Here is a 27,356-nt window from a genome sequence, read left to right as displayed (position 1 = left end):
TACGCTTTCGACCCTCAGTACTGGACTTCACACACCATTCAGTTCTTGGCATGGTTGAGGTTTCTCTCTCTTTCTCTCTTTTTTAAAAATCATTTTATTGGGACTCATACAACTCATCACAATCTATCCATCCATTGTGTCAAGCGCATTTGTACATCTGTTGCCATCGTCATTCGAAGTTTTTCTCTTTATACGTTGTATTTTCTCACTCTTACATGTATTTATAAGCTTGGAAGGTTATATAATAAAATATGAATAATAAATATCCCTCCAAATAAAAGAGGAATAGAATTTGTCTTTTCTATCTCTGCAGTATTGTTGCACAATTGTTTAAAGGCAAGAGAACTTCAAAGATTACTACATGTTTGGAGGTTGCCTGACTCCACTATAAGGAAAATACTTATGAATATCTCTCATTCATAACTGTGTGGCCCCTATATCAAATATATTTCAGTATGTTTCAGATTTTGTGGGATCTAAGCATTAATACTGAAGAAGAATTGATGCGCCAGCATCACGGTGTTTGTCAAGAGTATTGACTATTCCGTGGGCTGCCAGAAGAACGAGCAAGTTAGTCTTGGAAGAAGTGCAGCCAGAATGTGCCTTCTAAGGGAGCTGAGACTTCATCCCATACGCTTGTCTTCAGGAGGGACCAGTCCCTGGAGCAAACCGCGGTGCTAAGCAGATCAAAGGGTTGTCCAAAGAGAGGAAGCTCACAATGAGATGGAGGACACGAGGCTGCGGCAATGAGCTCAAACACAGGAACCATGTAGGAGGCTGGTGCAGGACAGACAGGGCTTCGTTCTGGCTTACATAGGATCGCGTGCACTGGAAAAAGCTCAATGGCATCTCAAAACATCAACAATATGAGTGATGTTGTTGCGAGGTGCCTTCCAGTCAGCTCCAGTTCCTGCTCCATCCTCACTGCCATCCTTAGGCCTGAGTGGTCGTAGCAGTCGCTGTGTCAGTCTGTTTCACAGTGGGTCTTCCTCCCTCCACTGGCCTTCCACTTTACCAGCTACGGTGTCCTTCTCCATGAGTGGCCCTGACTGATAGCATATTCGAAGTATGTGAGGTGAAGTCTTTGCATCTTCCTTCCTAAGGTGCATTCTGTCTGTATTTCTAGCTACACAGATTTACTCACTCTCTGGCAGTCCATCGTAGATGTATATGATTTGCCAACACCGTAATTCAAAGACATCCGTTCTTCATTCTTCTTTATTGATTGACCAGCTTTCACAAGCATGTACAACATATGGCAACACCATGGCTGGGGTCAAGTGTACCTTGGTCTTCAAAGCGATATCTTGGCTATTTAAGACTTTTAAGAGAACTTTTGCAGTAGAGTTGCCTAATTCAATAAGTCATTTGACTTTTGACTGCTGTTTATGAGGATATTGATTGTGGGTCCTAGTAAAATTAAATACATGACGTCAGTCTTCTCTGTGTATTGTCATGCTGCTTATTGATCCAATTGAGAGAATTTTTGATTTCTTGGCTATAATTCATACTGCAGGCTGTAATTTCTTTTTACCTTCATCAGTAAATCCTCCAAGTCCATGTCACTTTCAGTAAGCAATATTGTAGGTTACTAATGAGTCATCCTCTGATCCTGATTCTTTACATATTCTAGCTTCTCCAGTTATTTGCTAAGCATACAGGGTAAGTGTGGTGAAATGATACCACCCTGATCCACTAAAATCATTTTAAAAATTGTTTCCTGGTTATAAACCATGCAGCATCCCTTTGCTCTGTTCCAATGATTATCCGTGTATGTACAGGTTCTACATAAGCACAATTTATTATTCTGGGTCCCATTCTTCAAAGTACTATCAGTAGTTTGTTATGATCCACACAGCCTTTGTATAGTCAGTGAAACACATCTCTCTTATGTTACTTCCTTCAGTCAAGATCCATCTGATGGCAGGAATGATGGTTCTCATCCCATCTGCTCTTCAGAATCGGGTATGAATTTCTGCTAGGTCCCTGCCAGGGTACTGCAGCAACTTTTTTAGATTAGTTTCAGCTAAGTTTTGCTTGCTTGTTACAGTAGTGATAGCGTTGACAATTTTCATGTTCGGTTGGATCTCCGTTCTCTGGATGACGCATGGGTGTGTGTCTCTCCAGACAGATTGGCCGGTTGACCACTGCCTTCCAAATAGACTAGTGAGTGCCCCAGTGCTGCGTCCATCTGTGCAAACATCTCCATTGTTATTCTGTCCATCCCTTGTTTTACCAGTCTCTTCATTGCAGTTTGTGCTTCTTTCTTCCAGACCATTGGTTCTTGATCATATGCTACCTCCTGATATTGGTGACTGCCAGCCACTTCTTGGTTTGCTGACTCTAGGTGCTCTTGTCACCTTCTTTTGATGCATCTTGTATGTCGTTCAATATTGCGACCAAAAGAGTTTTTGTCTATTTCATTCCAGGCTTGATTTTTTTTTTCCGTTCGGTCTTTTCAACTTGAGAAATACCACGTGTAATCTTCCCATTTGCCTTCTAACTTCAAGTCTTTGCATATTTAATTACAATACTTCGTCTTCTTGAGCTGCCCCAAAAAGATCGTTTAGGTCTTCTACTTCAGCATTTCTTCCATTGGTTTAGCTTTTCTGTATTCAAGGGCAGGTTTCCTGGTCACTTCTGTTATCCATTTTGGTCTTTTTTCTTTCTTTCCTGGTTTTTTAATGGCCATTTGCTTTGCTTTTCTTATGGAATCTCTTAGATTGCATCTCACAGTTTGTTTTTTCATCATCAGTGCTGGCTATGTCAGATCTGTTCTGTAGCAGGTCTGACATTTTATGTCTAATTTTCTCAAGAATGTATTTTGCTCTTGTTTTTAATTTCCTTCAGCTTCCACTTGAACTTGCATGTGAGCAATTGGTGGTCCCTTCTAATTTGATTCCTGAATACTCCATCCAGCAAGGTCCACATGCATAGTCACCATGTAGGTTGTTTTCACAAAGGTATTTACAGTGAGTAACTTGTTGCTCTTGCAGAATTCTAGCATACAATCTCCAGTGTCAATTCTCTCACCAAGACTTTTTTTTTACACTTTATTAGGGGCTCATACAACTCTTATCACAATCCATACATATACATACATCAATTGTATAAAGCACATCCGTACATTCTTTGCCCTAATCATTTTCAAAGCATTTGCTCACCACTTAAGCCCTTTGCATCAGGTCCTCTTTTTTTCCCCCTCCCTCCCCACTGCCCCCTCCCTCATGAGCCCTTGATAATTTATAGATTGTTATTTTCAAGACTTATTTTTAACTGTGGATCTTCCATTGTTTGCAGTGTTTGAATCTCAGTCACCAGTCCCTGTCACTGCATCGTGAATAATTGTCCTTAATAACTAGCCACCATTCAAATGAGTTGATACAGTGCCTGTAATCATGGGCTCAAGTAAAAGGGAGCTATCAATATTTCATGGAAAAATTCTATTATCTTTTAATTACACTTTGACATGAACTTTCTGAATCCCTTATATGCCAAGGGATGTAAGATAGCATAGGACGAGGCTGCTCTGGGATTGCTGCCTCTGTGAGTCAGAGTCTACACTACATCACCTAAGAGCACCGACAAATACTTGTAGCAAGGCTTTTGCTGATAACATTTTGTTTGTTTGTATTTTTGTAGGCTGTATTCATGAGTGCAGGGTTTCGTATGAAACGGAGAGTCCCTATTTTCATTCTTTAGTTTTAGTTAATTCTTGGTAGAATTAACTACTCTGTTTTGTTAGTCGTAAAGAGGCATGCTTTTTTCCAGATTTGCTTTTTCTTTTTAATTATGTGATTGTCTGGGTATTGCTTATTTTTCATAGTGCAGTTCTTCAACTATTAGATGATAAACCTTCCTGGCAACTCACTGTGAGCAAAGGTCAGTATCATGAACCCATATGAGCCGGGAAGGGCCCCCTTCTCATAGTAAATGATAGCCGTCCAAGGTAGGACTAAGCTGTGTGTCAGTCAGGGTTCTCTGGAGAAGCAGAATAAACTGGTTATAGGAGGGGGGCTCCACAACATTTGTGGGAAGTTTAAATGGAGTTTTCCAAACTTTGTTCCCCACCCTTGAATGTACGTAGAGAGATTTAATTTAAGGGATTAAGAGATTTTATTTTAATGTGAAATCATTTTATTGGGGGCTGTCACAGCTCTTAGAACAATCCATACATCAATTGTGTCAAGCATATTTGTACATGTTTCCATCATCATTTTCTAGATATTTACTTTCTATTTGAACCCTTAGTATTAGCTCCTCATTTTTCCCACCCCATCCCTCATGACCCTTTGATAAAAATGAAAAATTATTATTGTTTTCATGTTACACTGACTGCTCTTTCCCTTCACCCTGTTGTTCTTCCCCCTGGGGGGAGGGGTATAATGTTTTGATCATTGTGATTGTTCCCCCTTCCTTCCCTCCTGTCCCCAACTTCCCCTTACCCTGCTGGTATCGCTACTACCATTTCTTCTCCTGAGAGGTTTATCTGACCTGGAATCTGTGTGTTGTGAGCTCTTATCTGTATCAGTGTGCGTGCTCAGTTCTAGCCAGAACTGAAAGGCAGGACTGGGGTCATGATAGTGGGGGGTGAGGAAGCCTCAAAGAACCAGAGAACTATTGTGTGTTTCATCATTGCTTTACTACGCCCTGGTTGACTCATCCTGTCCTTGTGACCCTTCTGTGAGGGGATGTCCTATTGTCCACAAATGGATTTTGGAGTCTCTGCTCCAACCCACCTTGTTCTCAACAATATGGTTCTTTGTTTTTGTTTTGGGTCTTGTGGTACCTGTCACCCAATTCTGTCGACACCTCATGATCGCACAGGCTGGTGTGCTTCTTCCATGTGGATTTGTTACTTTTCTGCTAGATGGTTGCTTATTCAACTTCAAGCCTTTAAGACCCCAGTCACTATATCTTTCATTATCTTTCTTCACATTTACTTGTGCATCCATTTTATCTTTGGCGATCATGTCAGGAGGGTGAGCATCACAGAACACCAGATTGTTAGACCAAAGTGTGCTTGCCTTGAGGGAGGGCTTGAGCAGAGGCCCAAAGTCTGTCCACTTCCTCAATGTATTGCCATATAGATGTTTGTATGTACTTAGGCTAATACCGCTATTGGCCTATGATTTTATGAAATAATATATTTACATAAGTGCACACCTATGTTTATACCTGTATACACAGCTTTGCTTCCTAGAACTTTCCTCTGCTGCCTTTTACCTTCCTTCTTTCTGCCCCACCATCATGCTCGCCCTTCTTCTGCCTCTTAGAAATTCCTCTCAGCGAGATTGCTGTTGGTGCAAAGGAATAGTTCACGCAATCATGGGCCTGGCAAGTCTGCAAAGGCAGGCTGGAAACTCAAGTACGAATTGAGTTCCTTGAGTCCCAGTTCTGTATGTCGGGGCTGGAAACTCAGACAGGAATCTCTGTCAATCTTGAGGCAGAATTTCTTCCTTAGGGAGCCTCCATTTTTGTCCCTCTGCCTTCGACGGATTGGATAAGACCTATCCCCTTCTCTAGGATAATCTCATGGGGTTGACGTCCACTGTTGGTAAATGTGAATCACATTCACAAAACAACTTCATGGCCACATCTAGACCAGGTTGGACCCCACAACGAGCTACAGCTTTGCCGAACTGACCCTCAAGTGTAACTGCCGATGGATGTCCAGCAACTCTAGATGTTCAGGAACTCTAGATGTCCAGGAACTCTAGATGTCCAGGAACTCTAGATGTCCAGCAACTCTAGATGTCCAGCAACTCTAGATGTCCAGCAACTCTAGATGTCCAGCAACTCTAGATGTCCAGGAACTCTAGATGTCCAGCAACTCTAGATGTCCAGCAACTCTAGATGTCCAGCAACTCTAGATGTCCAGCAACTCTAGATGTCCAGGAACTCTAGATGTCCAGCAACTCTAGATGTCCAGCAACTCTAGATGTCCAGGAACTCTAGATGTCCAGCAACTCTAGATGTCCAGCAACTCTAGATGTCCAGCAACTCTAGATGCAATCAGACAGCATCACTCACTCTTCAAAACCAGGTTTCAAACACCCTTAAACATAAACACGAGTTTAACAGGAATCCCAACTGCGTGCATTTTAGCTCAATCTTGGACAGATAACTTAAAGCCTGCCTTTTCGATTCTAGGAATCCATTTCTTTAGTGTGAAATGGGACTTCTCATCCGAATTTCAGTGTCATTTGAGAACCTTTTCGTATGCCCTGGACAGGTGGTGTTGTTCAAATGCTAAACAGTAAGTTATTTCATGAGCTCACAAAGGACTGGTTCCAAACCTTTGTGGGAGCTCCAGACAGGTGCTGAGTAAAACAGTTTGCTCATCTCTTCCCAACCAAAATGTCACAGCGTAGTTAGACTCTGCGAGCTGGCTCCCCAGGCCTCTCTCACCACAGCCCCTTCATTCTCACCCAAACGGCAGGCCATCATGTCTCTCTCGCTTCTATAACTGAAGCATCATTTTTATGGCGACATCCAGTGCACGCTCTCATTCAGATTGCTATTGAGTGAATGTTTCCGTTGCTCAACTTTTCCTCTTCATTTAGATAGAGGAAATTCGTCAATCAGTCCATGCTCATGAGAAAATGCCCCACCAAGGGACTCCTGGGAAATTCTCATCTTTGTTCTCGAGGACAGCCTCAAGCACTTGGCCTATTGTGTTTGGTCTCTTAATTAGCCCCAGGGCCAGAACTGGTACCCATGTGTACTTCCTCGCCAACTGGAACAAACTAACAAATAAACGAACGATTTCCCCCATGTTCTCACACTCATGCTTCTAGCTAGAAAGCAGTGGGCACAGTAATGCTGCTGCTTGTGTTTTGGTCCTGCTGCGGGTCAGGAGAGTCCTGCCCTCTGTGGGTCTTGTTCAAAGAGCAGCTGGGATTGAGAGGCGTAACCAGCCAGAGGAGCGGAGGCAGGCCTGGCCGACACCATGGCATTACCTGACCTCCTTTCTTAGGACCTCTCCCTTTCTGTCCCACATCCCTGCCACTCCCCGATCTCCCTGTGCCCAGACTGAGTGTGGAAGTTCTAAACAAAGACGGGCGGTCAGTCCCTGCTCTACTGTGGCAGACAGCCCTTTTTGTTTACGTCTCTGGGACACTACCCACAGGGCATCCTGTTGCCTCCGGAAGCTTTCACCTGTTAGAACAGTATGAGGCCAGGTTGCCAAAGCAAGTAAGCGTCATGGCTTCTTGCCGTGGGGTGCAGGCCCAGAGAAGCAGCAGATGTGGTCTAAGCAAGCCAAGTTAGTCAACTGTGCGCTGATGGGAAATTTGCTTGGTGGGGTGGTTTTTTGTTTTCTTCTAGGAAGAAAGGAGAAATATTAACAAATAGAGATTATCTTTATGGCCTTGTGTTGAAAACAGTTGCTCAGTTAGGGCCCAGCTGCCAGCTGAAAGGTTGGGGGTTCAGAGCCGAGCAGAGGTCCCTCCGAAGAAAGTCCTGGTGAATTGCTTCCCAAAAGGCCAAAGCCTGGGAGCCCCACGGAGCGGTTCCTCTCCGCACACCGAGGGCCACCACGAGGCAGCATTAACTTAGTGGCAACGAATAGCAACAACAACACAGGAGAGCAATTAATAAGCAATTCATGAGCTAAATGCAGACTCGCGTTTCCCAAAGGGCGAGCCAGAGGCTGCTCGGAGCTCTGATTGCTAAGGCGACTTTAACTGCTAGAACGGAAACCTGCTCTTCAAGTGTTTGTAAACCTACGTCACTAACAGGAAGAGTGGAGTTTTAGGTTTCCTTGGTGTTTGGCGCCGTAGAGAAGACTTTAAATCAAATTTGAGTAGACAATGGAAAAAGGCACAGACACCGGAACCCGACCATCTTATCTCTGAGGACCGCGTCACTTCAGTAAGAACATCAGTCTCCACTGTGACAGAGGATTGAACTCCACATGACGCAGACCATTAGGAGAGGCCTTTTTCCTTTGTTCCCTATTTTTGGTTTCTTTCACTTCACTTGCCCGGTAGGAGAGTTAAGCCTATCGTGGGAACTGTTTGTGAAAATCGAAACATTCAGCCACCCCACCCCACCCCCACCCATTTGGTGGTTACCTATTTCCACCAACTGTTACCTATTTCCACCAAGTCAGCATTGAGTTTCTCCCCTCCCCAACCACTGCCCAGTAGACCGTGACCTGCCAAGGGATGCGAGACCTGTGGAAAATTTATAAACTGTGGAAAATTGGCTGTGTTTCCCCTGGCACCGTGTTCTACTAACACCCTATCAGACTTCGACCTGGTTAGTTCACATGAGCCAGATGCGTGGGGTTTCCCTCCAAGGCCATGGTCTCCCATCGCACAGGAAAGGTGTGCGTGCAGGTCACGGGCGCAAGCTGCTGACCTGCGCTGCTGAGAGGGGCCGAGCAGGAAGAGTGCCTGGAACAGCGGGACGGCAGCTGAGGCCCTCCCGCAGCCCTCATCCTCGGGGGCTCGGCAGGGAGTCCTGGGGACCCTCCAGAGTGGAGAGAGAGCAAGTTGCTTTTGTACAGATTTCAGACATCTGCAACGATTATCTGATTGAAAGTAAAATATTGTGAACACACGGAAGAGCACCGAGAAGTTCCTGAAGATCCCTGAACCCGCTCTCCAGATGTAATTGATCTATTTATTGTACCACCCTGGTCTCAGAGTGTTGTAATTTGGTTTATTTTGTTGATCTTTAACATGCGATTCAATTCAGGAGCTCAATCCACTCAATAAGGACTGTGCAGTCGTCGTCGTCCGTCACAGTCAATTGTGTAGCGCCCCCGCCCTTCTCTTACGCACCTGTGTTGATTTCCCCTCTCCCCTTCCCGCTCCTTTCATGTCCCCAGGTAACCACCAATCTCCTGATTATCGCTGGGTTGCCATCAGTCCCAGTTTTCCCAAACAGATAAACTATTCAAGAATAGGGCAGATACCAAGCAAGACATGGATGGCAACCGTGACCATTCGAACCAGCAGTCTTAAGAAATGAAATTCAAGGAAGAAATAGGAATCAAATGAAAAGGCAGTGCCAACTTCTCAGCCCCATCATCTCATTCTTCACCCTCTACCCAAGGGAAAACATGCGCACTTAGAATATAATGTCTTCTGTTTGTCACTTTGAAAATGCTGTTGAGTCAACTCCTATTTCTGGCCACCCCATGTGTGCAGAGTGGCACTGCCACGTGGGGCTTTCAAGGCTGTGGTCTTTCGGAAGCAGATTGCCAGGCCTTTCTTCCAAGGCACCTCTGGTGGATTGGAATCGAGGGCTTAACCATTTGTGCTACCCCGGGACACCTCCATGTTGACGATGTCCATGAAGTGCACCTGGTGTGGATACTCGGATATCCCCCCTCACCACCTTCCCGCGACCTGCTCGTGCCCTTCCCTCAGCACAGCCCGCTAATGGTTTTAGCCCCAAACTTGAAGACTTCTTGATTATTCACTTTTTGGTTAGTTTTCTGCTTTGTTTTGGTTTGGTTTTTTGACTTTAACTCATCTTCCAATACAGAGCATTAACATATCCTTCAACTGCCTGCCCATCTGAAATACGCTGTGGCCTCCCTTGCTCTCTACGGTCTTTGCCCCTCCCACAGTCCAAGCCACTGTTCGGTCTCCGGTAGCCGCTTGTTATGGCCTCTCGCTGCCCCGCTTCAAAGATTCAACATTCCTGCAATTCTCACCACATGAGGGCTAGGGGAATGTTTAATTGCTCAATTACATCTTGTAATTTAACCTGACTTAAAACAAACTCATAACTTTCCAAGGATCCCTGGTGGCATAGTGGTTACGTATTAGGCTGTTAACCACAAAGTCAGCAGTTGGAAACCACCATCCGCTCTTTGGGAGAAAGACGAGACTTTTTAACCCTCTGAACAGCGGCAATCTTGGAAATCCACACTGTGGCTGTTCTACCCTAACTGGTCGGGTACTTGAATTGGATTCAACTGCGTGACAGTGATTTTGGTTTTGGTAATAACTCCCCAAGACTCTAAAGTTGAAACTCCAGATGCCTTCCTTGACTTACACAACCTGGGCCTTGTCTACTTCCTCAGCCTCATCTCTATCCTGCTTTGCCTCTTCTACCACACTGTCGCCACCTGGCCGCCTCTCTGCTGTGGTCACAGCAGAGAATGGCCTGTCCTAAGACTATGGTATCAGCTGGTCCCTCTTCTTGAATGCTCTCTCTCTCTCTCTCTCTCTCTCTCTCTCTCTCTCTCTCTCTCTCTCTCTCTCTCTCTCTCTCTCTCTCTCGTAGCTCTGTGTTTACCTAAGAATTCAATTTCCACAAAAGGTACTATGTAGGCAGGGCTTGATCAGTACCTGGCACGCAGTAGACAGTATGCTGGATGAATTAATGAATGTGTGACGAGAATAGCAGAAGATCAATACTCATAATAGCTACGGTTTATTTAATCTATTCAAGGCTCTTTACCGTCTCTTTACATGACTTATGTCCTTAAATGCTACCACAAATAGATGAAGTAGTGGGACTGTTATTAGCATATCAAGACTGGAAAGAACTATGACTCAGAAAGGGCAATAGTTTGCTCAGTATCACAGAGCCACCAAGTGTAGACTTGGTAGGTGTCGAGCGCAGGCAGTCAGGCTACAAAGAGTGCACTGAGTCACAGTGACACGCTCCTCTCAGCAAGTGTGGCAAGCATACACGTATGTAATATGAAAGTCAGCCCACCAGTTATAATTGTGATACTTGTTTCTCCAGACGTTCTGTTGGGTGCACAGGCCACAAAGCTATGACTCTGGGAGAGCATCGGCGCCTAGGAAAAGGTTGCTAGTAGCCTTAATCCTGTGTTAGGGTGTTGCTGCTGCTGTTGTTTATTTCATTTTCTAATAATACATAATTGAGCTTTCAGTGAAGGTTGTGCACAGCACTGTAGCGGCATTCAACCATTCTGACTTTGTCTACACTCTTCCCAATGCATCATCCTTCTCTATTTCTCCCATTTGCTTTAAAGAAGCCATTGACCATTCATATGAATGAGAAACATCACACGGATGATTTTTTAAAAGAAGCACTCACCACTTGTGGGTGCTCTTCTTCATTTTGGTGAGTTAATTTGTTATTTAGCTAAAAGAGGACCTTCAGGGCTAGTTTTGCTCAAGGCTTAAAGAGTTTTGCAGGGCAGTGCTCTCAGGGATGACACCAGCATCAATCAGTCCAGCAAGTCTGGATTTGTAAAAGAATTTAAGATCCTATCCACATTTCTTCTCCATTCTATCAGGGTCCGTGTATTGTGGCCCTGAACAGGATCCCTGGTAGCCAGATACCATCTAGTGCTTCTGGTTTCAGGGTATGAAGTCTTGGTTCATGTAGACTATTAATCCTATAGACTGTCTTCTTCTTTGAGTCTTTAGTTAGCTGCATATTAATGGCCATAACAAGCTCTGGATAGCCTTAAGAAAGGTGTGTATTTCAAAACACATAATTGGATGCATGGGGAACCTGTACATGGATCGAGGCAGTTGTGGGAACAGAGTAAGAAAGTCAAAGTTCTCACAACTGGATCAGTGGGTCACATCATGATAAACAGAGAAAAGACTGAAGTTGTCAAGGACTTCATCTTGCTTGGATCCACTGTCAATGCTCCTGGAAGCAGCAGTCAAGAGATCAAAGGGCGCATTGCTGGAGTAAACTGCTGCCCAAGCCCTCTTTGAAAGTGTTCAAAAACAAGGGTGTTACTTCAAAGACTAAGGTATGCCTGACCCAAGCCGTGGTGTTCTCCATCGCCTCCAATGTAGGTGAAAGTTGGACATCGGATTGGAAGAATCCAGAGAAGAATCAATGCATTTCAATTATCGTGCCGGTGAGGAATGTTGAAAGTACCGTGGACTGCCAAAAGGACAAATGTCTGCCCTGGAAATACAGCCAGAATGCTCCTGAGAGACAAGGACGGCGCAGTTTCATCCGACATACACCGTGCGAACTTTTTCCATGTTGTCAGGAGACACCAGTCCCTGGAAAAGGACAGTATGCTTGGTAAAGTAGAGGGACAGTGAAAAAGAGGCGGACTTTTGGCAAGATGGATTGACACAGGGGCTCCAGCATCACAGTTGTGAGGATGCCGCAGGATGGAGCAGAATTGTGGCCTGTTGTCCGGAAGGCCATACAAGTCAGCACCAGCTCGATGACAGTGAACGACAGCACATGGTCATTCTCAGGCTGTCCCGCATGACACGCTGATGGTTTTGACCCAGCATCCACCACTGAGTGTGAACAGAGCAGAGCAGAAGAGTTCGCAATCCTTCAACACGATCTGAGACTTTCTCACTACTATTATCTCTGTACCGCCTGCCCCGTTAGCTCGGAAAGCACTGGGGAACTTTTTATTCACGGGTGATTTGTTTTAACTTAAGTAAAAATATTTAATTTCTCACATGTCATTTGGGAAATTGTCCAGCAGTCACTTTCTTCTTTTCGGGAAAATTCTTTCTCTACTTCTCCAGGTTGGGAGGAGGTAGGATTGGAAAACAAGCAAAATGAACTATTTTACACACTTGATGGATAATATTAATTCAAGAAATTATGATACTGACATTTATATGTCAAAGTCTTCTGTGCTTGAGAGAAACACCCATCCGGAAATATTGGTCACCTTAACATCTTCCTTCTACATATCTTCAAAAAATAAAATGAAACAGAATTACTATCGACAGGGAATCCAGAGTCATATTGACAATGGCCAGGGACTGACGGTTCATTGTGACTCCTTATCAGAAGTTTTTGTTCTTGTTTAATAAACTTCAGCTGATATCTCTGTTGACGGTCTCCTTTTCCAATCTCAGTATGCTACTTTTGCTGTTTGGAGTAGGACTAATTGTGGGGTAATTCTGCCATACATAATTCTGGTATATGCCCTGGTGATGGCGAAGCACGCGGCACTGATCACTTCAGGGACTTCCTTTCTTCAGCAAAGCCAAGTTCGTAACCATGACCATGACCCCTTGGTTAAGTAACTAGTAGTGTTAAATTTTTTCTCCTTTGTGAATATACCAATCAACCTATTAACGTCAGGATGTAAGCAATTGTGAATGGATTCTCTTCCCTTCAAAAGACTGATATCACATTTCCTTTCTTCCATTGTACATAGGAAGAATTTAACGGGAAGCCAGATTCCCTGTTTTTCAACGATGGCCAGCGCCGGATCGACTTTGTGCTGGTGTATGAAGATGAAAGCAGAAAGGAGAGCAACAAAAAGGGCTCGAACGAAAAGCAGAGGGTAAGTTTTAATGCTGTTCTTTTCTGCCCTTGCCGTTTTCATGCAAGCAATGAAATGAACATGGGGGTGGGAAGTATCTTAAAGCAAACATATTTTCAGGCTTTCTTTGCCCATCATTCCCTTAAGGCATGTTAGCACAATTTTTCTTTTTCAGTTTGAAGCGAAAAATTCCTCAGGCGTCTTAGCTTCAACTGGTTTCACACTAAAGTTGGCCTTTATTGAAAGAAGCTGTACTTGGCGTTGGGGCCTAGCGCTTCCCATTACCTGCAACTGAGTGAAACAGGAAGCTGAAGGAATCATGCCAACCAAAATGATCATAGCTAGCCTTCAGTGGGTGCTCCTATTTCAGATATTTTGCATGGGTTTAATTTTCATAATTCTTAATATTCAAAACACCACTGTGAGGTGGGACCTTTTAAAACCCACTTCTCCCTGGACATTTACAGTTCATTCTGTTTCCTCTCCCGGTGAAGATAATGCTCTATAAATGTCCCAGAGAAACAGAGTAGCCTTCTGTCCACCCTTTGCCAGTAAAAAGGGCGGATCGTTCCACTACTGACATTCATGCACAGGGCGCTTCCAGAAACTGGTGGGAAGATTCCCTTACCTTTCTTGACGTTTTTCCTGGACTGCTTGATGCCCTCTGGTGCAAGTCTGTGGTTTAATATTTGACCATTTTGAGTGGAGTCAAGAAACGGGAAAAAGGGTCGCTCTTCCCTGGTACAGATTGCTCCGCATTTGGGGGCGGGGGAGCGAGAGTGGCTGGAAGGGCATGCCGGCTTGAGGGGAAGTAACAGGAGGTTTTGTAATGGATGTTTCCCTGTTGAAGGTCTCTAACTCGGGAGGTGTTGGCCCGCAGCCATGTGCTCTGCGAGCTGCTGGGGAAGGGACTCAGTCACTGGCCCCAAGGAAAGGCAGGAGCTTGCCGTTTGCCTCGCACCTGTGCTGTGGCCCGGGCTCTCACTTTAACCCAAATCCACACGGAGCAGGGTGTCAAACGGGTGGCCCACGGGCCGCATGCGGCCCCTGATGTAATTTTTTGTGGCCCGCGATGCTCTGAAATAAAATGAAAATAGAAACAAATTGTTATGAAGAAAATAGCGCTAGGGGAGATGGAGGCAACACTGTACACACAATTCCCTCGTTAACCCTTTAATTACTAAAGACGAGTATACACGTGGCCCAGTGCCTTTCCTGGCGACCCGTGGACGTGTCTAAATGCGCTGACTCAGTTCCGGCCACATTTGGAAGCCATATGTCTGCCACTCACAGTGTCTCGTAATCTAAACAGATCCCAGTAGCGAAAAGGCTAGAGCACTCTGGGTTGTACTGTTATGAATCATACCTAGCGGCAGCGCTAGTAAACATTTTTGGAGGGAAGCCATCACGATTGTGCATCACGTTTGTCAGCTGCCCAACATTTTGTGTTTTTTATTAGTTACTTTGTTATATTTTCTGGTCACACTTAAGCGGTAAGTGAAAGCTAGTAGGAGGAAAGTGCTGGTAAGTTTTGGGTAAAAAAGAATAATTTTAGTTTTATAAATATATTACATAAAACACATGTTTAAATGGAAGCAATGATATAGTGTTTAAATTATCCTATCCATATTCCTGAATCCTCTCTTCACAATACAAATCTAACACAATCTGTAAATGTGACGTGGCCCGCGTGAATCTTGCCTGTCACACCAAATGGCCCGCGTTGTAGTTGAGGCTGACACCCCTGGCATGGAGAATGGTAGTTGGCTCTTTCTCATCCTCTTGTCAACCTCAGAGCTCTGCTATCCTTCATAATACATATATTTCTAATGAGACATTCTGACAAATTTGTACTCCTTTAGAGTTTTTATGACATTTTTGTGGTTTTTAATAAGCAGTTACCTAAATGAAAACCATTTCCCATTAGTCAGTTGCCTGTCAGAATAGAACTGCGCTCCTTACAAATGTAAATGGCCAATTGTTTGGAAGTCCGTCTCCAGGCCTCCCCGCACCCCGCACCCACACCCTAGGTGCCTCTGGGTGGACTGGGACATCTAACCTTGGGTTTAGCAGCAGAGAACTGTTTGCACCCCCAAGTTCTAGTACCATACCATTTCCTGGATGCAGAGTCGACAGAGAGTGAAATGGTTGTCTGAAGTCCTGAGCTGAAGAAGTAGTGGAGCCCAGGGGTCAATGTCCGGCCATCGATTGGAAAGTTTCCATTTTTCTAGCATCTCACTTTCCTCGCCTGTTAAGCTGCTCCATTCTCCCCTTGCTTGGAGTAAGAGGGCCATCTGGAAGACTAGTAGTAAAGTCACAGACCAAGGTTACACCAACGGCCTTTACCTCCTTCACCTCCATTAAACGAAAAGAGAATGAGAAAAGAGACTCTACACGAAAGTGTCACTTCTCCCACTCAGAGAAGGACTCACTCACTTGTAATTTGTTGCTCTCATGTGAAGGAGCTTCCAAAAATTTGATAGAAAAAAAATGGAGTTAACAAAACCATGGAAATGTCCCATGCACTTTGCGAAGCCCCTTTGCACGTGCTATCATGCATACACTAATTTAAGTGTACTTCTTAAATATATTGATTTCTACCCAAACTAAATGATGAAACCCTTTTCAAAATAAGCTGTTTTGTTTCCATTTATTTATGGGGCCGGTTAAATGTGGAATGTTTTATGGGTGTGGTGTAACAGAATGGGCTCGGGCTCTGGAACATGATATGCAAGTCCTGCCTCTGCTGCTGTATCAGTAATTCTAGTTCTGTTACCAACTAAGCCACAAATGACAGTGGCTTAACACAGTAGAAGGTCATTTATTGCTCATGTCGCAGTCATTCCTGTTGGATGCAGGAATTGGGGATGGGGCTCTGCTCCCTGCAGTCATTCAGGAACCCAAGCTGATGCAGTGGCCGTACTGTATTTGACACATAGCTTCCGGGGTCCTGCCACAGGGTCCTGCTGGCCACCAACATAGAGAGTAGATCTGATAAACAAAAGGTTGGAAAACACGCAGGTGCTTCGTTGCCTCAAAGTAACCACATGAATTCTGCTCATCTTCTGCTTGTTGTCAGAACTCAGGAAGGTGGGAAATAGGGTGTCTGACTAGTAGCGATTTCTAGCAGGAAGTCTCCTCCTTGGAAGAGGCATGCGGGTCTTTGGTAGACAGCTAACTTGTCTTTGCCAGAGCTCCACTACGCGACCGTGTTATTCGGGCAAGTTTTCTTCTCAGTGTCATACGTTCGATGCTCAGCCCTCACTCCCCGCTGTCACATCTCTCAGACTGGGGGCGTCTTACTGTGCCGTATCATAGCCTGATGGGTTGTGCTGGTTTATTAGTGCCTAAAACCAAAACTAAGGCTCGCCTTGGAAGCAACACCCATTCTATCTATTTATTTATTGACCAGCACACATTTTAGGTTCTGGAAAAGTATATTCCCAATATTTAGTCTATAAGATTAAATAAAATAACATTTATAGATGTTATATAAATTCAGGGCACATGCCTGGTGATAAATGCTAACTCTTGTCCTTTTCCCGGTTACTTGGTCATTCCTTCAAACTGTGTACCATGTGGGACAAGGCGCGACCCTTCTTCTGTTCTGATACAGCTTATTACTCAAGTTTAGAGACTAGAGCAGGAAAGTAAACGATTTTACCCTTTTCCTGTGGACTCTGAGATGTCTTCTGTGCAGTGCTAGTCACCGCCATCAAATATTCACTAAGCACCCATATGCCAGTGGAGCGGAATTGAGCACTCTATAAAGTAAGTCAAACAGATCTAATCCATTACAGTATAAAGGAAACCGTTCTGGTTTTCGACAAGAGCTTTACTACCATGGTGAAGGGCCCTAGGGCAGCTTACATTATTAATAAGTTCTACATTTGCTTTAGACAGAAACACAGGTCCCAGGGTGACTCGCATATATCAGGAGGAAAGGTGGGGGGGGGAGGTCATTAATTTTGGAAGTCCTTGAACTCATGGATGTTGGTTTTTGTAAGCCATGCCTTGAAATGTTCTGAGCCTGTGTTTGTACATATTGATTCATTTTGAATCCACCACAACCAAAGCTCAGCGTGGGACTCACTTTTCTATTAATTGGAAAAACATTTGTGAACCAGGCCCTTTCCGGGTGTAGGACAACAGCAAAGGAAGGGGATTTTTTTTTAATCCCCTTTTCTCTGAGATTGAAGATAAGAACTTATAGGTAAATCATATTGGACTCCTAAAGTGACATAAAGGTGGCCTTTGCCAGAGACTGCCATAAATATTGCTAAAGACACTTTTTAGGGGTAAAGAGAAGTAGAAGTGATTGTGGCCCAAACATCAAAAAACATAATAAATGAGTCAACAGCTTCATGTGAGCCGAGGCGAAGTGTCCTTTTTCTAGCCAAATGCCCAGTAACATGTAACTTTGCCTCTTTGCTTTGGACAGAACACTTCAGAGACTTCACACCATCCTTTCCAAAGCACACACTCTGCATTTGGACTTTACATGGGGTGATTGATGATTGTACAGTGTTTCAACGGCAAACTCTCTGCTGTGCTGAGCTAATGAGTCACTTAGAATGTTTTGTGCATTCAGTAACAAGAAAACATAACCCAAACTGGCTTAAATGATTAAAAAGAGAACTGTCTTCTCATTTATGTAGTCCAGCTACTGCCATAAAATGAAATGAAATTCTACGACATGCTACGGCTTGGATAAGCCTTCAAAGCATTATGCCAAGTGCAATAAGTCAGACGCAAAAGGACTTCGGTCTGGAATGGCTGTGAAATGAGATATCTAGAACAGGCAAATACATCGAGACAGAAGGAGGTTAGGGGCTCTCGTGTGCTCATGCTCTGAGAGAAGGACGGAATGGGAATTTAACACCTAGTGGAGTTTATTTTGGGGTGATGGAGAAGTTTTAGAAGCAGATAGTGATGATGGTTACACAATCTGGTGAGAAGGATTAATGCCATGGAATTGTACACGTAAAAGTGGTTTAAAACTGGCAGGCCATGTTGGATGCATTTTACTCCCTACCATAAACAACAGTGACAAACGAAAAAGTATTGTGAGCAGGGTTGTTTCTGGGCTTGATCATTTATTGGCTTCATGAAGTCATCGAGAATTAAAGTTCATTCCACTCCTCCGCCCGGGATGTGTTGGCTCCTCTTCAACTAGCTCAGACTGGTTAGCTGGTGGAGTCCTCACCAAAATGGGACATACTTTGTCTTAGCCCTTCTTCAAGAGGGAAGCGAGCTTTCCTAAAGGGCTATCGCAGACTTTCCTTCACAACTCTGTCTAGATTCAAGCACACACACACACACACACACACACACACACACGCTTTATAGAGGTAATGTGTTGCTGTGCACACTGTTGAGCTGTTTTGACTCATAGTGACCCTACATACTTACAACAGAGCAAATACTGTGCGGTCGGCCCTCACTGTCCTCGCAATTGCTGTGTTTGAGCCATTGTTGCAACTTCTGTGTGAGTGCACCTCTTCAAGGGTCTTCTTCTTTACGAAGCATGGTGTCCTTTCCCAGGAACCCCTCTCCCCTGACAACATGTCCAGGTACATGAGACAGGTCTCAGCACGCGTTCCAAGGAGCCATTCTGCTGCGCTTCCTCACACACAGAATGGCTGGTTGTGCTGGCAATCTGTGGTCCTTCCCGTCTGCTTTACCAACACCACGCTGGAGGCGAGGGAAAATACCTGAAATGAGGTCAGGTGCATCTTAGTCTACAAAGTGGCATCCTTGCTCTTGAACACTTCAAAGACATGCTCGTTATATAATTGTTTGTCAATTTTAGGATTAAGAGTGAAGGGGTGGAGTCTAGTTTGTCAGTCAGATCATAGCCAATGAGGCCTCTGTGTGGACATGGCTTTCTCCTTAGAATTCTGGGGAAATTGGATTTACCTCCTTGGAGGTGGGAGACACCTCTCTCACCCAACACACTCCCTGGGAGACAATGCAGCTGACAAGACACATGGAACTACTCTAGTGTCCTGAGCTGGAGAAGCCACATGGACCTACCCTGATGTAACCAGACCTCTGAAGCCAGAAAAGCCATATAGAGACCCCTGCCAGCACTGAGATGCTTACAACACCACTGAATCCAAAGCCTTTCTACCCACTGGCCTATGATCGTCCTGCATTCGGTGTCATTGTATGTGTTTCATGAGTGAAGAGGACTTTATAGATCGGTATCAGACATATGGTCTAATATCGGACTTAGGGTCTTGGACTGGACTGGGTTGGGTTGCTGTCTTAATATACAATAACCCTTTATATAAAACTCCCTCATATACATATGAGTTCTATGGATTTGTTTCTCTAGTCTACCCGGACTAACACAGAGGTCTTGTACGCAGATTTGCCTAATAAAATGCATTCTTTCATTTCTTGACTGCTGCTGAGCGTTGATTGTAGATTCGAGCAAGATGAAATCCTCAGCACCTTTAATCCGTTCTCCGTTTATCATGATGTCTCCTGTTGGTCCGGTTCTGAGGATTTCTGTGTTCTTTGCATTGAGTTGTCCTGACACTATTCTTTCATCGCCATCAGTAAGCACTTCAAGTCCTTTTGGCTTTTAGTAAACACAGTTGACTTATCTATACATCATGGAATTCACCCATGGTAAGTGTATAGTGTATTGATAGCCAGTCACTTTCTGGATGTGTATAATTATCACCACAATCCATTTTCATGGTCCCCCTCAAGTGCCTTAGGTGGTTTGTAGTCAGTCCTTGCCCTCCCCCCAATCTCCAGCCAACCAGTGATCTGCTTTTTGTCTCTGAAATATGCCTTTTCAGGAAATTCATATACATGGAATCATGCTATATGCAGTCATATCATGCGGCTTCTTTCACATACATGTTTTTAAGGGAGCATGTATCAGTATATTGCCTACTTGACTAATAGTCCATTGCATTTGATCACCAATCTCTTCCTAAACCAACTACTGGAAAGATACATGGAATTACCACAGTTCACATATAGCAGTCAAGTTTGACCTGTTTCTTTTGAGCTGCATGATCACCTAACACCTAGGAAAAGGACAGGCTTTTCTTCATAAAGAAGGAGAGGATGGCTGTTTGGCATCCAGCATTGCCTGGGGCAATACATAGGCGCATCTAGTAAATGGACTTGAGCCAGATTGTGAAGAGCAGAGATGTTTGGAATAAAGCCAATCCCCATTATTCGTCTCCAGCTCCTTTCTCTTGGCACATACTTCCGGCTTCCTACTTCCTCTGGCTAAAGCTGCAACCAAGTGAGGGAGTTTACATTCACATTCCTTTTGTCTGACACCTGCCTCCCTTCAGACAGCTGTTTTCATGACCAAGTCGTGTTATCACTCAGATGATGACACAGAGGGCGGAGGGATGTAGGTAATACAAAAGCAGTGCAAGTTAGTCTTGAATATATTTTGCTTATTTATTCTTGTTATCGGAATGCTTTCCTAGGGGTAGATAAAAAATTTACTTCCTCGAATGTAATGGAAAGCTTACACAAGGGCGCTTCACAAAATTCATGTGGAAGCTATAGAATAAACAGATACTAGACTTTTTCCCCAAGCCCCTTTTATGCACAGAGATTTGTCTGACCTTAAGAAAGTGTGTACAGAAAAGCCTAGTCAATGGAGACCACCGAAAAGAGATTTTTTTTCTTTTAATTAGTGACAAAACAACTATATGCAGATTCCAAATAGCATGGGGCTTGGATTGGTTACAGACCCTTTAAGCTTTTAACCTGTTGTCCACTGTGACATGTGATCAGGTCCTGGGCAGACCCGTGTGCCTTCAAACTGGATGAGGACGTTGGAAATGCTTCACAGTCCTGAGGTGATGGACACGGCCCAGCACATCCTTCAGTAAGGTTTGGTCGGGATGTCCCTGGAGCTCGTATGCAGGTCCATTTAAGTTTTAATGGGTTTTGTTGTTGTCTGAAGGAAAGTTCCCTGGTGCCACAGAGATGAAGCATTTAATTGCTAACCAAAGGTTCCGTCCAGACCCGCCAGCCGCTGCTCAGGAGAAAGCTGCAGCAGGCTCAGCCTGCAGGCTCCGCCATTCACTCTGTCCCGCAGAGCCACTGCGAGTTAGAAATGGCAGGATGGCAATGAGGTTTTGCTTTGCAGATTTTTATTTTTTTGGAGCAGAGAGAGGTTCTCAGAGCACTGTAAATTGTATCCTGTCATCGATTGTGTCAGAGTTTATTGGTCTTTAGAGTTCTATCTAGCAACCTTCCTAAGTATTGTTTTGTTTTTAATTCTAAGATTTTCTCCGAAGAAGACCATTGTCTACTAATGATGGCAGGTTTATTCTTCCTTTCCCATCTTTATGCCTTTTTCTTTTTTCATGTTCAAGAGCAATATGGATAAGACTTCATGAGTAAAGGCACTAATACCTAGTCGTCATCATTGCCGTGTTTCTGAGATTCTAATGGGAGTGTGTCTATAAATTCACCCTGAACTCACACACTTGCTATAAGTGTTCGGTAGAAAGCATTTTAAAAATCCTTTCTTATTTATTTCTAGATTGCTCAGAGTTTGATAACAGGTTCAATTGTATCAAATGCTCTTATTTTTTATCTATGGAGGTGATAAGCATGACTTGTTCCTCATTAAGCTTAATGTGCATTAAGTTTATAGTTATTTATTGTTAATGTCATTAAAAGTATGGATAATCCAAAAAGCATCCATTATTGGTGTTATCATTGTAATGTATAATTTTTATAGTTCTTAGCTTCTTAATTATATTTATGTTAACCCTAGGCTGAAATTATTATGAATTTATTTATAATGGATTGAGAAATATTTGAAGCCAAATACATAGATGATAAAACTAATTAGGCAAGGAAATAAAAATGAAAATGTAAGTCAAAAATAAAATATCAAAGGAGTACAAGAAAGAAGAAAATGTTCTAAGATTGATTGTGGTGACTATTGTACAGCTCCTCTTGGTATGACTGAACTAATGAATTGTATGATATGTGCATTATGTCCCATAAAGCTATTTTTAAAAAGCATAACATGAAAATAAAATATAGCAGATAAAAATAAAATGAAATAAAATATAACTGTCAAAAATAAAAGTATTATATCAGACTTGTAAACAAAATATTTATTTTAAAGCATAAGATCTTACTCCAAAGTTTAAAGGTCAGCTTTAACTTCATGACTTCAAGCTTCCTGGTAGCCATGGAAAACAGGGATTTTTTTTTCCACATCACCCCAAATTTCAACAAAATAAAGGCTTTCTTCCAAATAAATGCAATACTATGATAATACTCTTTGGAGAAAAACTGATCCATGAGCCCTCATATAAGGGGAAGCCATGACTGAGGAGACCTAAATGTGTTGAGTTTCTTTAAACTGAAGAAATCAAGGGATGAGAAAAGAGGGGCGCAAGGAATTGAGCAGGTATAAAAAGATTACCTGGGCACGACATGTTTGCCTCAGGACATGTATGAAATGGGAAATGAAGGCTCAAATTAGACTTACTATTCCAACCATTAGTGACCCTGTAAGGTAGTTTCGAACTGCACCTGTGCATTTCCAAAGCTGTAAATGTTTAGGAGAGGCAAAAACCTCATCTTTCTCCAGTAGAGATTGGTGGGTTTGAACTGGTGACCTTGCAGTTAGCAGTCTAATGTGTACTTCACCAGGTCACAATGGCTCCTTAGGCTCACATTAGGATGAGTTCTTTGGAACCAGTTGTGGGTGTTTTTACCTTCCCAGTTAACTTTTGCAAATCTTCTGCCTTTGGTATTAAGGAATGAAATTCCGTTTAACTGGCGGTGGACAAGTTAGGCTGTTAACCAGCCTAGAAGACCAGTAGTTCAAAACTGCCAGTCACTCACTCCAAAGAGAAAAGACAAGGCTTTCTACACCCATAAAGAGTTGGAGTCTCAGAAACCAACAGGCCAGTTCTACCTTATCCTGTAGGGTGGCAGTGAGTTGAAATTGACTCGATGGCATTTGAGTTTGGTTCTTGGTTTTAATGTTCTAAAATTTCAGACCGAGACGGTGAATGAGCTCATCTTAGTATTTTTACCTACTCTCTTCCTTTACACCCTACTTAATTATATTAAGATTGTAGGTTAAAAGGAATAAATTGAATTAGAATCAGCAGTTTCTAATTACAGCTATGAAATGTGTTGCTGGTATAAGCATGTTTGTTTTATTTTTGCATATTCAGCATAAGAACAATGAATCCAAATCTTGCCTCTTTTTTCCAAAATAGGAAATTTCCATGGCCCAAATCTTAAAAGCAGATGAACAAACAAGCACGTAGTAAATCCCTGAGAAATAAAATCAAATTCTTCCATTTCACCCCAAGGAGGTCTGAGCAACAGAGTCTAAAAGACATAGAGGAAGACAAGGAACCCACAGTTTCCTGATTGGTCTTTCTGAGATCCGGCCTTGGGTTTGAATGAAGATGCTACTTTCGTTGTTATATCTCACTTTTTGAAAAGCTCATCCTGGGAATCGAGAACAACCCAACTATGCTGAATTAAAAATCACAAAAGAACAACTGTGCATACCCAGGTACATGTCTGTGTACACGGGTGTACACAGGCAAGATGGTTCATAAAAAAACAACGTGTCTTGAGCGCTTCAGAAGCTAGGAAGCATCCAGGTGGCTTGTTAAAAATAGATGGCCCAGGTCCCGGCCCAGACTTCTCACCCCCATCAAGTCAGTTCCACCCCAGCGTGGCTCTGTCTATGTGGGGCAGACTAGAGCTGCCCCTGGGAGCTTCTGAGGCAATAACTCGCTCTTACAGGATCAGCAACTCTCCTTTTATTTTCTCAAAGCAGCTGTGCATTTGAACAGCTGGCCATACAGTTAGCGTTAGCAGCAAATGCAACTAGCGGCCAGGGCACCTTGCTGGGTCAGAATTGCCGGATGAGTGGCCTAGGAACCTACATTTTAAGTGAGCTAAGTTCTTTTGGTAAGCAAATTTGGAAACTACATCACTTAAATGTTTACAGTGGTTATCTCAGCACTGGATTTTGGATACCGCCCTCCCCGCCATCTCTGAACTTTTCAGTTTCCCAAATTGTCTACAATGAATACTTTTTTCATTTTCAATTCAAGCAAAAACGTTAATTTAAAGAGAAAGGTTCGAAGTGAGCACCAGCTAAATACTCACTTTCAGTGTACACTTATGTAAAATGCTCATGTTTTCTCTGTCCTTCAGTGAGCCTCACGACCCTCTGGAGTTGATTCCTCATCACATGGGTCTGCTAAATTTAAATAGTTTTCAACATTTAATTCACCGGCAAGTGAACATAGATTACATGATTTAGTCTGCTTATCAAATCTCCTTGAGCACATGATATAGAACTAATAAATGGCACTTAGAGTAATTAGACAATAATTCTTGGCAGAAGCGAAGTACCTTTGACTGACTTCTCATGCATGTTAGTGGGCTTTCCGGAGACTGGCGAATTGAAAACACAGTGACGGCTTTCAGTCAATGCTTTCCCTAAAAGAGTTGCAAGACTATTTGAAATTATTATGTGCATATATTTAATTAATCCCAATTGATTTGTGCTTTATTATCATCACAGTGCATTCCATAATTTTAGTTCTTCTTAAACATTGCAATCCCTGCTTTTTATGCAGAAAAAGCTGGGTGACTTGAGGAAAATACTAGGCATTGATATTTGCAATCAGCATTACTGCTGTATAATTTACAAGCCAGTCCTTCACAACAAAGACTTTATTAAGTCAAATGAGATGTGTAATCCAAGGTGCTTAGGGACAGAGAGTTAACTTAATAATGCCCTGTCCATCCTTGGTGATTTTGATTGCTTTAGACTTTATTTCCCTGAAAGGTTTATTAACTTTTCAAAAGAGGTAGAGAAAAAAATTCTGGTTTCTGGAATGAGATTGGTGCGCCGGTTCGTTTGTGTGTTTGAGGTCCCAATCTTATTCTCGAAACATCCTAGCCGTGTGATCATTCTCCAGACACTGTCTGCAAGGTTTTGCGAGTTCCTCCAGAAAAAGGTACGGCACTTTAGCTGACTGGTAACAGGTTAAAACGAGAGACTTGGGGCGCAGCGCTAAGGGATTTGCTTCTTGGGATATGTAGAAATTGACAGTGCAATGTCACTTGTGACTGGGGTTTTTTTCAGAGCCATTGAGTCTCGTTTCGTCGTTTGTGCTGCCAATGATAAATCACAGACTAGAATGTCGTTCAGATTCTCCTGTGTAATGTTTCCCAACCAAGGCACAGGTAATGGTTAGTTAGTGTGTGACCACATATACTCATGCATTGGTTCAGCAGATTGTTACTGCGCGATGGCTGTGTTAGGTCATGTGCGGTATTAATTAACTGTCATTTCTAGCATGGAAGACAACTCTCCCATATATATTTTTTAAATTCCAAGAACAGTGTTACTTATCCAAGTATAAATTCTGTGGAGAAGTGAAGAAAATGCTTTCATGTTAAACACTGAAGCAATCATGTCTTAAGTCTCTTTCTGTATATGTGCTAGTCTGCCAAAGCCAGCGTATGCTAATTAGTTACCTGACACAAGAAAACTGACTTGGCCCCTTGGTAAAACACTTCAGTGGTTCTTTGTGAATTGCTATGTGAAAGGAAAATAGTACGAGCTGTCTTATTAAAGTGGCATCAAGGTGATATATTAACATGCTTAAGCAAATAAAAATGCCCTCTCCTTGAGTCAACTTTTTAAGTATTTATAGTGAATGGTAAAATAGAGGGCATTATGAACCAACTTCAAGGTCTACCAGTTATCTTGAGAGATCAGGTAAATACCGTGGGAGTTCTTTGTAAAGAACCAGATAAGAACTGAAATGGAATAAATTAGTACACCCTCGTGGAGGGCAGCGTGGCGATACATGTTAAAGAATTTAAAACTGTGTCCAGTCTCCGAATGAACGACTCTGCTTCTAGGACTTCACCCCAAGGAAGTAATAATGGACGCGGAAAGATTGTTCCACCAGGGCATTCGTAATAGTGAAAAATTAGAAACAACCTAAATATGCAGCCCTTTGAGATTGGTGAAATAAGTTACAGTTCATCTCTATGATAGATGACCTCTATTATCAAGTCATTAAAATGAGATGGAAGAGAAGCACATCTGTTCTCTCCTGCATGTACCTTGTTCGTGTGTGCTGAGGACTCTCCCCGGTAGTAACACAGAAACATGTAGCCCGCTCCTTCCAAAAATGAAAGGCTGTGCCTGTTCTTGGGAATCAGCAGAAATGGTCAGAGGAGCAGGGCAGGGTCAGGATGGGCACCAACAAAGCAAGCGGCCGGGTGGCTCCACCTTACCGTTCGTTTCAGAGCATCCCAATAAAATGGCGCCAGTGGTCGCTCAGAGGGCTTCAGAGGTGGTTCGAGGCCTGCTATGGAGGCAGAGTGGGCTGGGGTTACCTGTTCGCTTCAGATGCTTGCTACTCAGGAGAGGGGAACCACTGAGACCTGCAGGGTACATACATTTTGTTTTAAGCAAAAAGGATGTTGAGGGCAGTCGATGATGGAGGGAGAAGTTCATAAGTAACAATGAGTAGCATTACTACAGAGCTTTCTTGTGGAAAGAAAGCACTTGGTAGAATGCAAGTCCTTGGGTCCCATGAAGGTGATGAGGACTTGTAGGCTCGATTTAGGAATCCCCAGAGATGGAACCATCCCTACCTTATACTACTCAGCATGTTATGGTTGATTCAACCAACAGGGGAATAGTTTGATGACTAAATTGTAGAGCACAGAGCTAATTTATTCTGAGCCCTCTGGACCTTAGCCCTTTTTGCCATCGAATTAGACTCTGAAGTGGCTGAGAGTCACTTCACCCCCTGCAATCCCCGAGCTACTGGGTACAAACACACCAGGTGTGGACTGGAGCTGCATGTCTCCTCTCCATCCACACCTACAATGAGATCATTGTGATACCAAGTCCCCCAGCTATTGATAAGGGAGGAAAAAGGGAGCCCCTAGCAGCTCATGGTGAGGAGTGGTAGTCTGCAGGTGGGTATCCAGCTTGAGGAGCACCTTTGAAGAGGGGCCCAGCCTCCTGGGGTTGGTGAGGGGCCAGAAAGGACATGGCTGTGTGTACATGAGGGTGAGCCAAACTGTGATGGCATTCTAACAAAATCAAGAGCCATGAATTGGT

The 27,356-nt window shown here is 43.4% G+C and overlaps 1 protein-coding gene and 1 non-coding gene across 3 annotated transcripts in view; both read left to right on the top strand.

Moving 5' to 3' along the window:
• ANO6 (anoctamin 6) overlaps window positions 1–27,356 on the top strand; it is a 210,724-nt gene that overhangs the window by 109,284 nt on the left and 74,084 nt on the right. For both annotated transcript variants that reach the window (XM_075551843.1, XM_075551844.1), the window contains one exon: window positions 13,103–13,231. In XM_075551843.1, the coding sequence (XP_075407958.1) occupies window positions 13,103–13,231 (129 nt within the window). The remainder of the gene's footprint in view (window positions 1–13,102; window positions 13,232–27,356) is intronic.
• Window positions 13,665–13,795, top strand: LOC142452223 (small Cajal body-specific RNA 24). Its single transcript, XR_012785250.1, has one exon.

The sequence above is a fragment of the Tenrec ecaudatus genome, chromosome 6 (genome assembly GCF_050624435.1).
Source record: "Tenrec ecaudatus isolate mTenEca1 chromosome 6, mTenEca1.hap1, whole genome shotgun sequence".
NCBI classification, from domain to species: Eukaryota; Metazoa; Chordata; class Mammalia; order Afrosoricida; family Tenrecidae; genus Tenrec; species Tenrec ecaudatus.
Note: the sequence above shows the minus strand (reverse complement) of the source record. Positions and strands in the feature narration are given on the sequence as shown.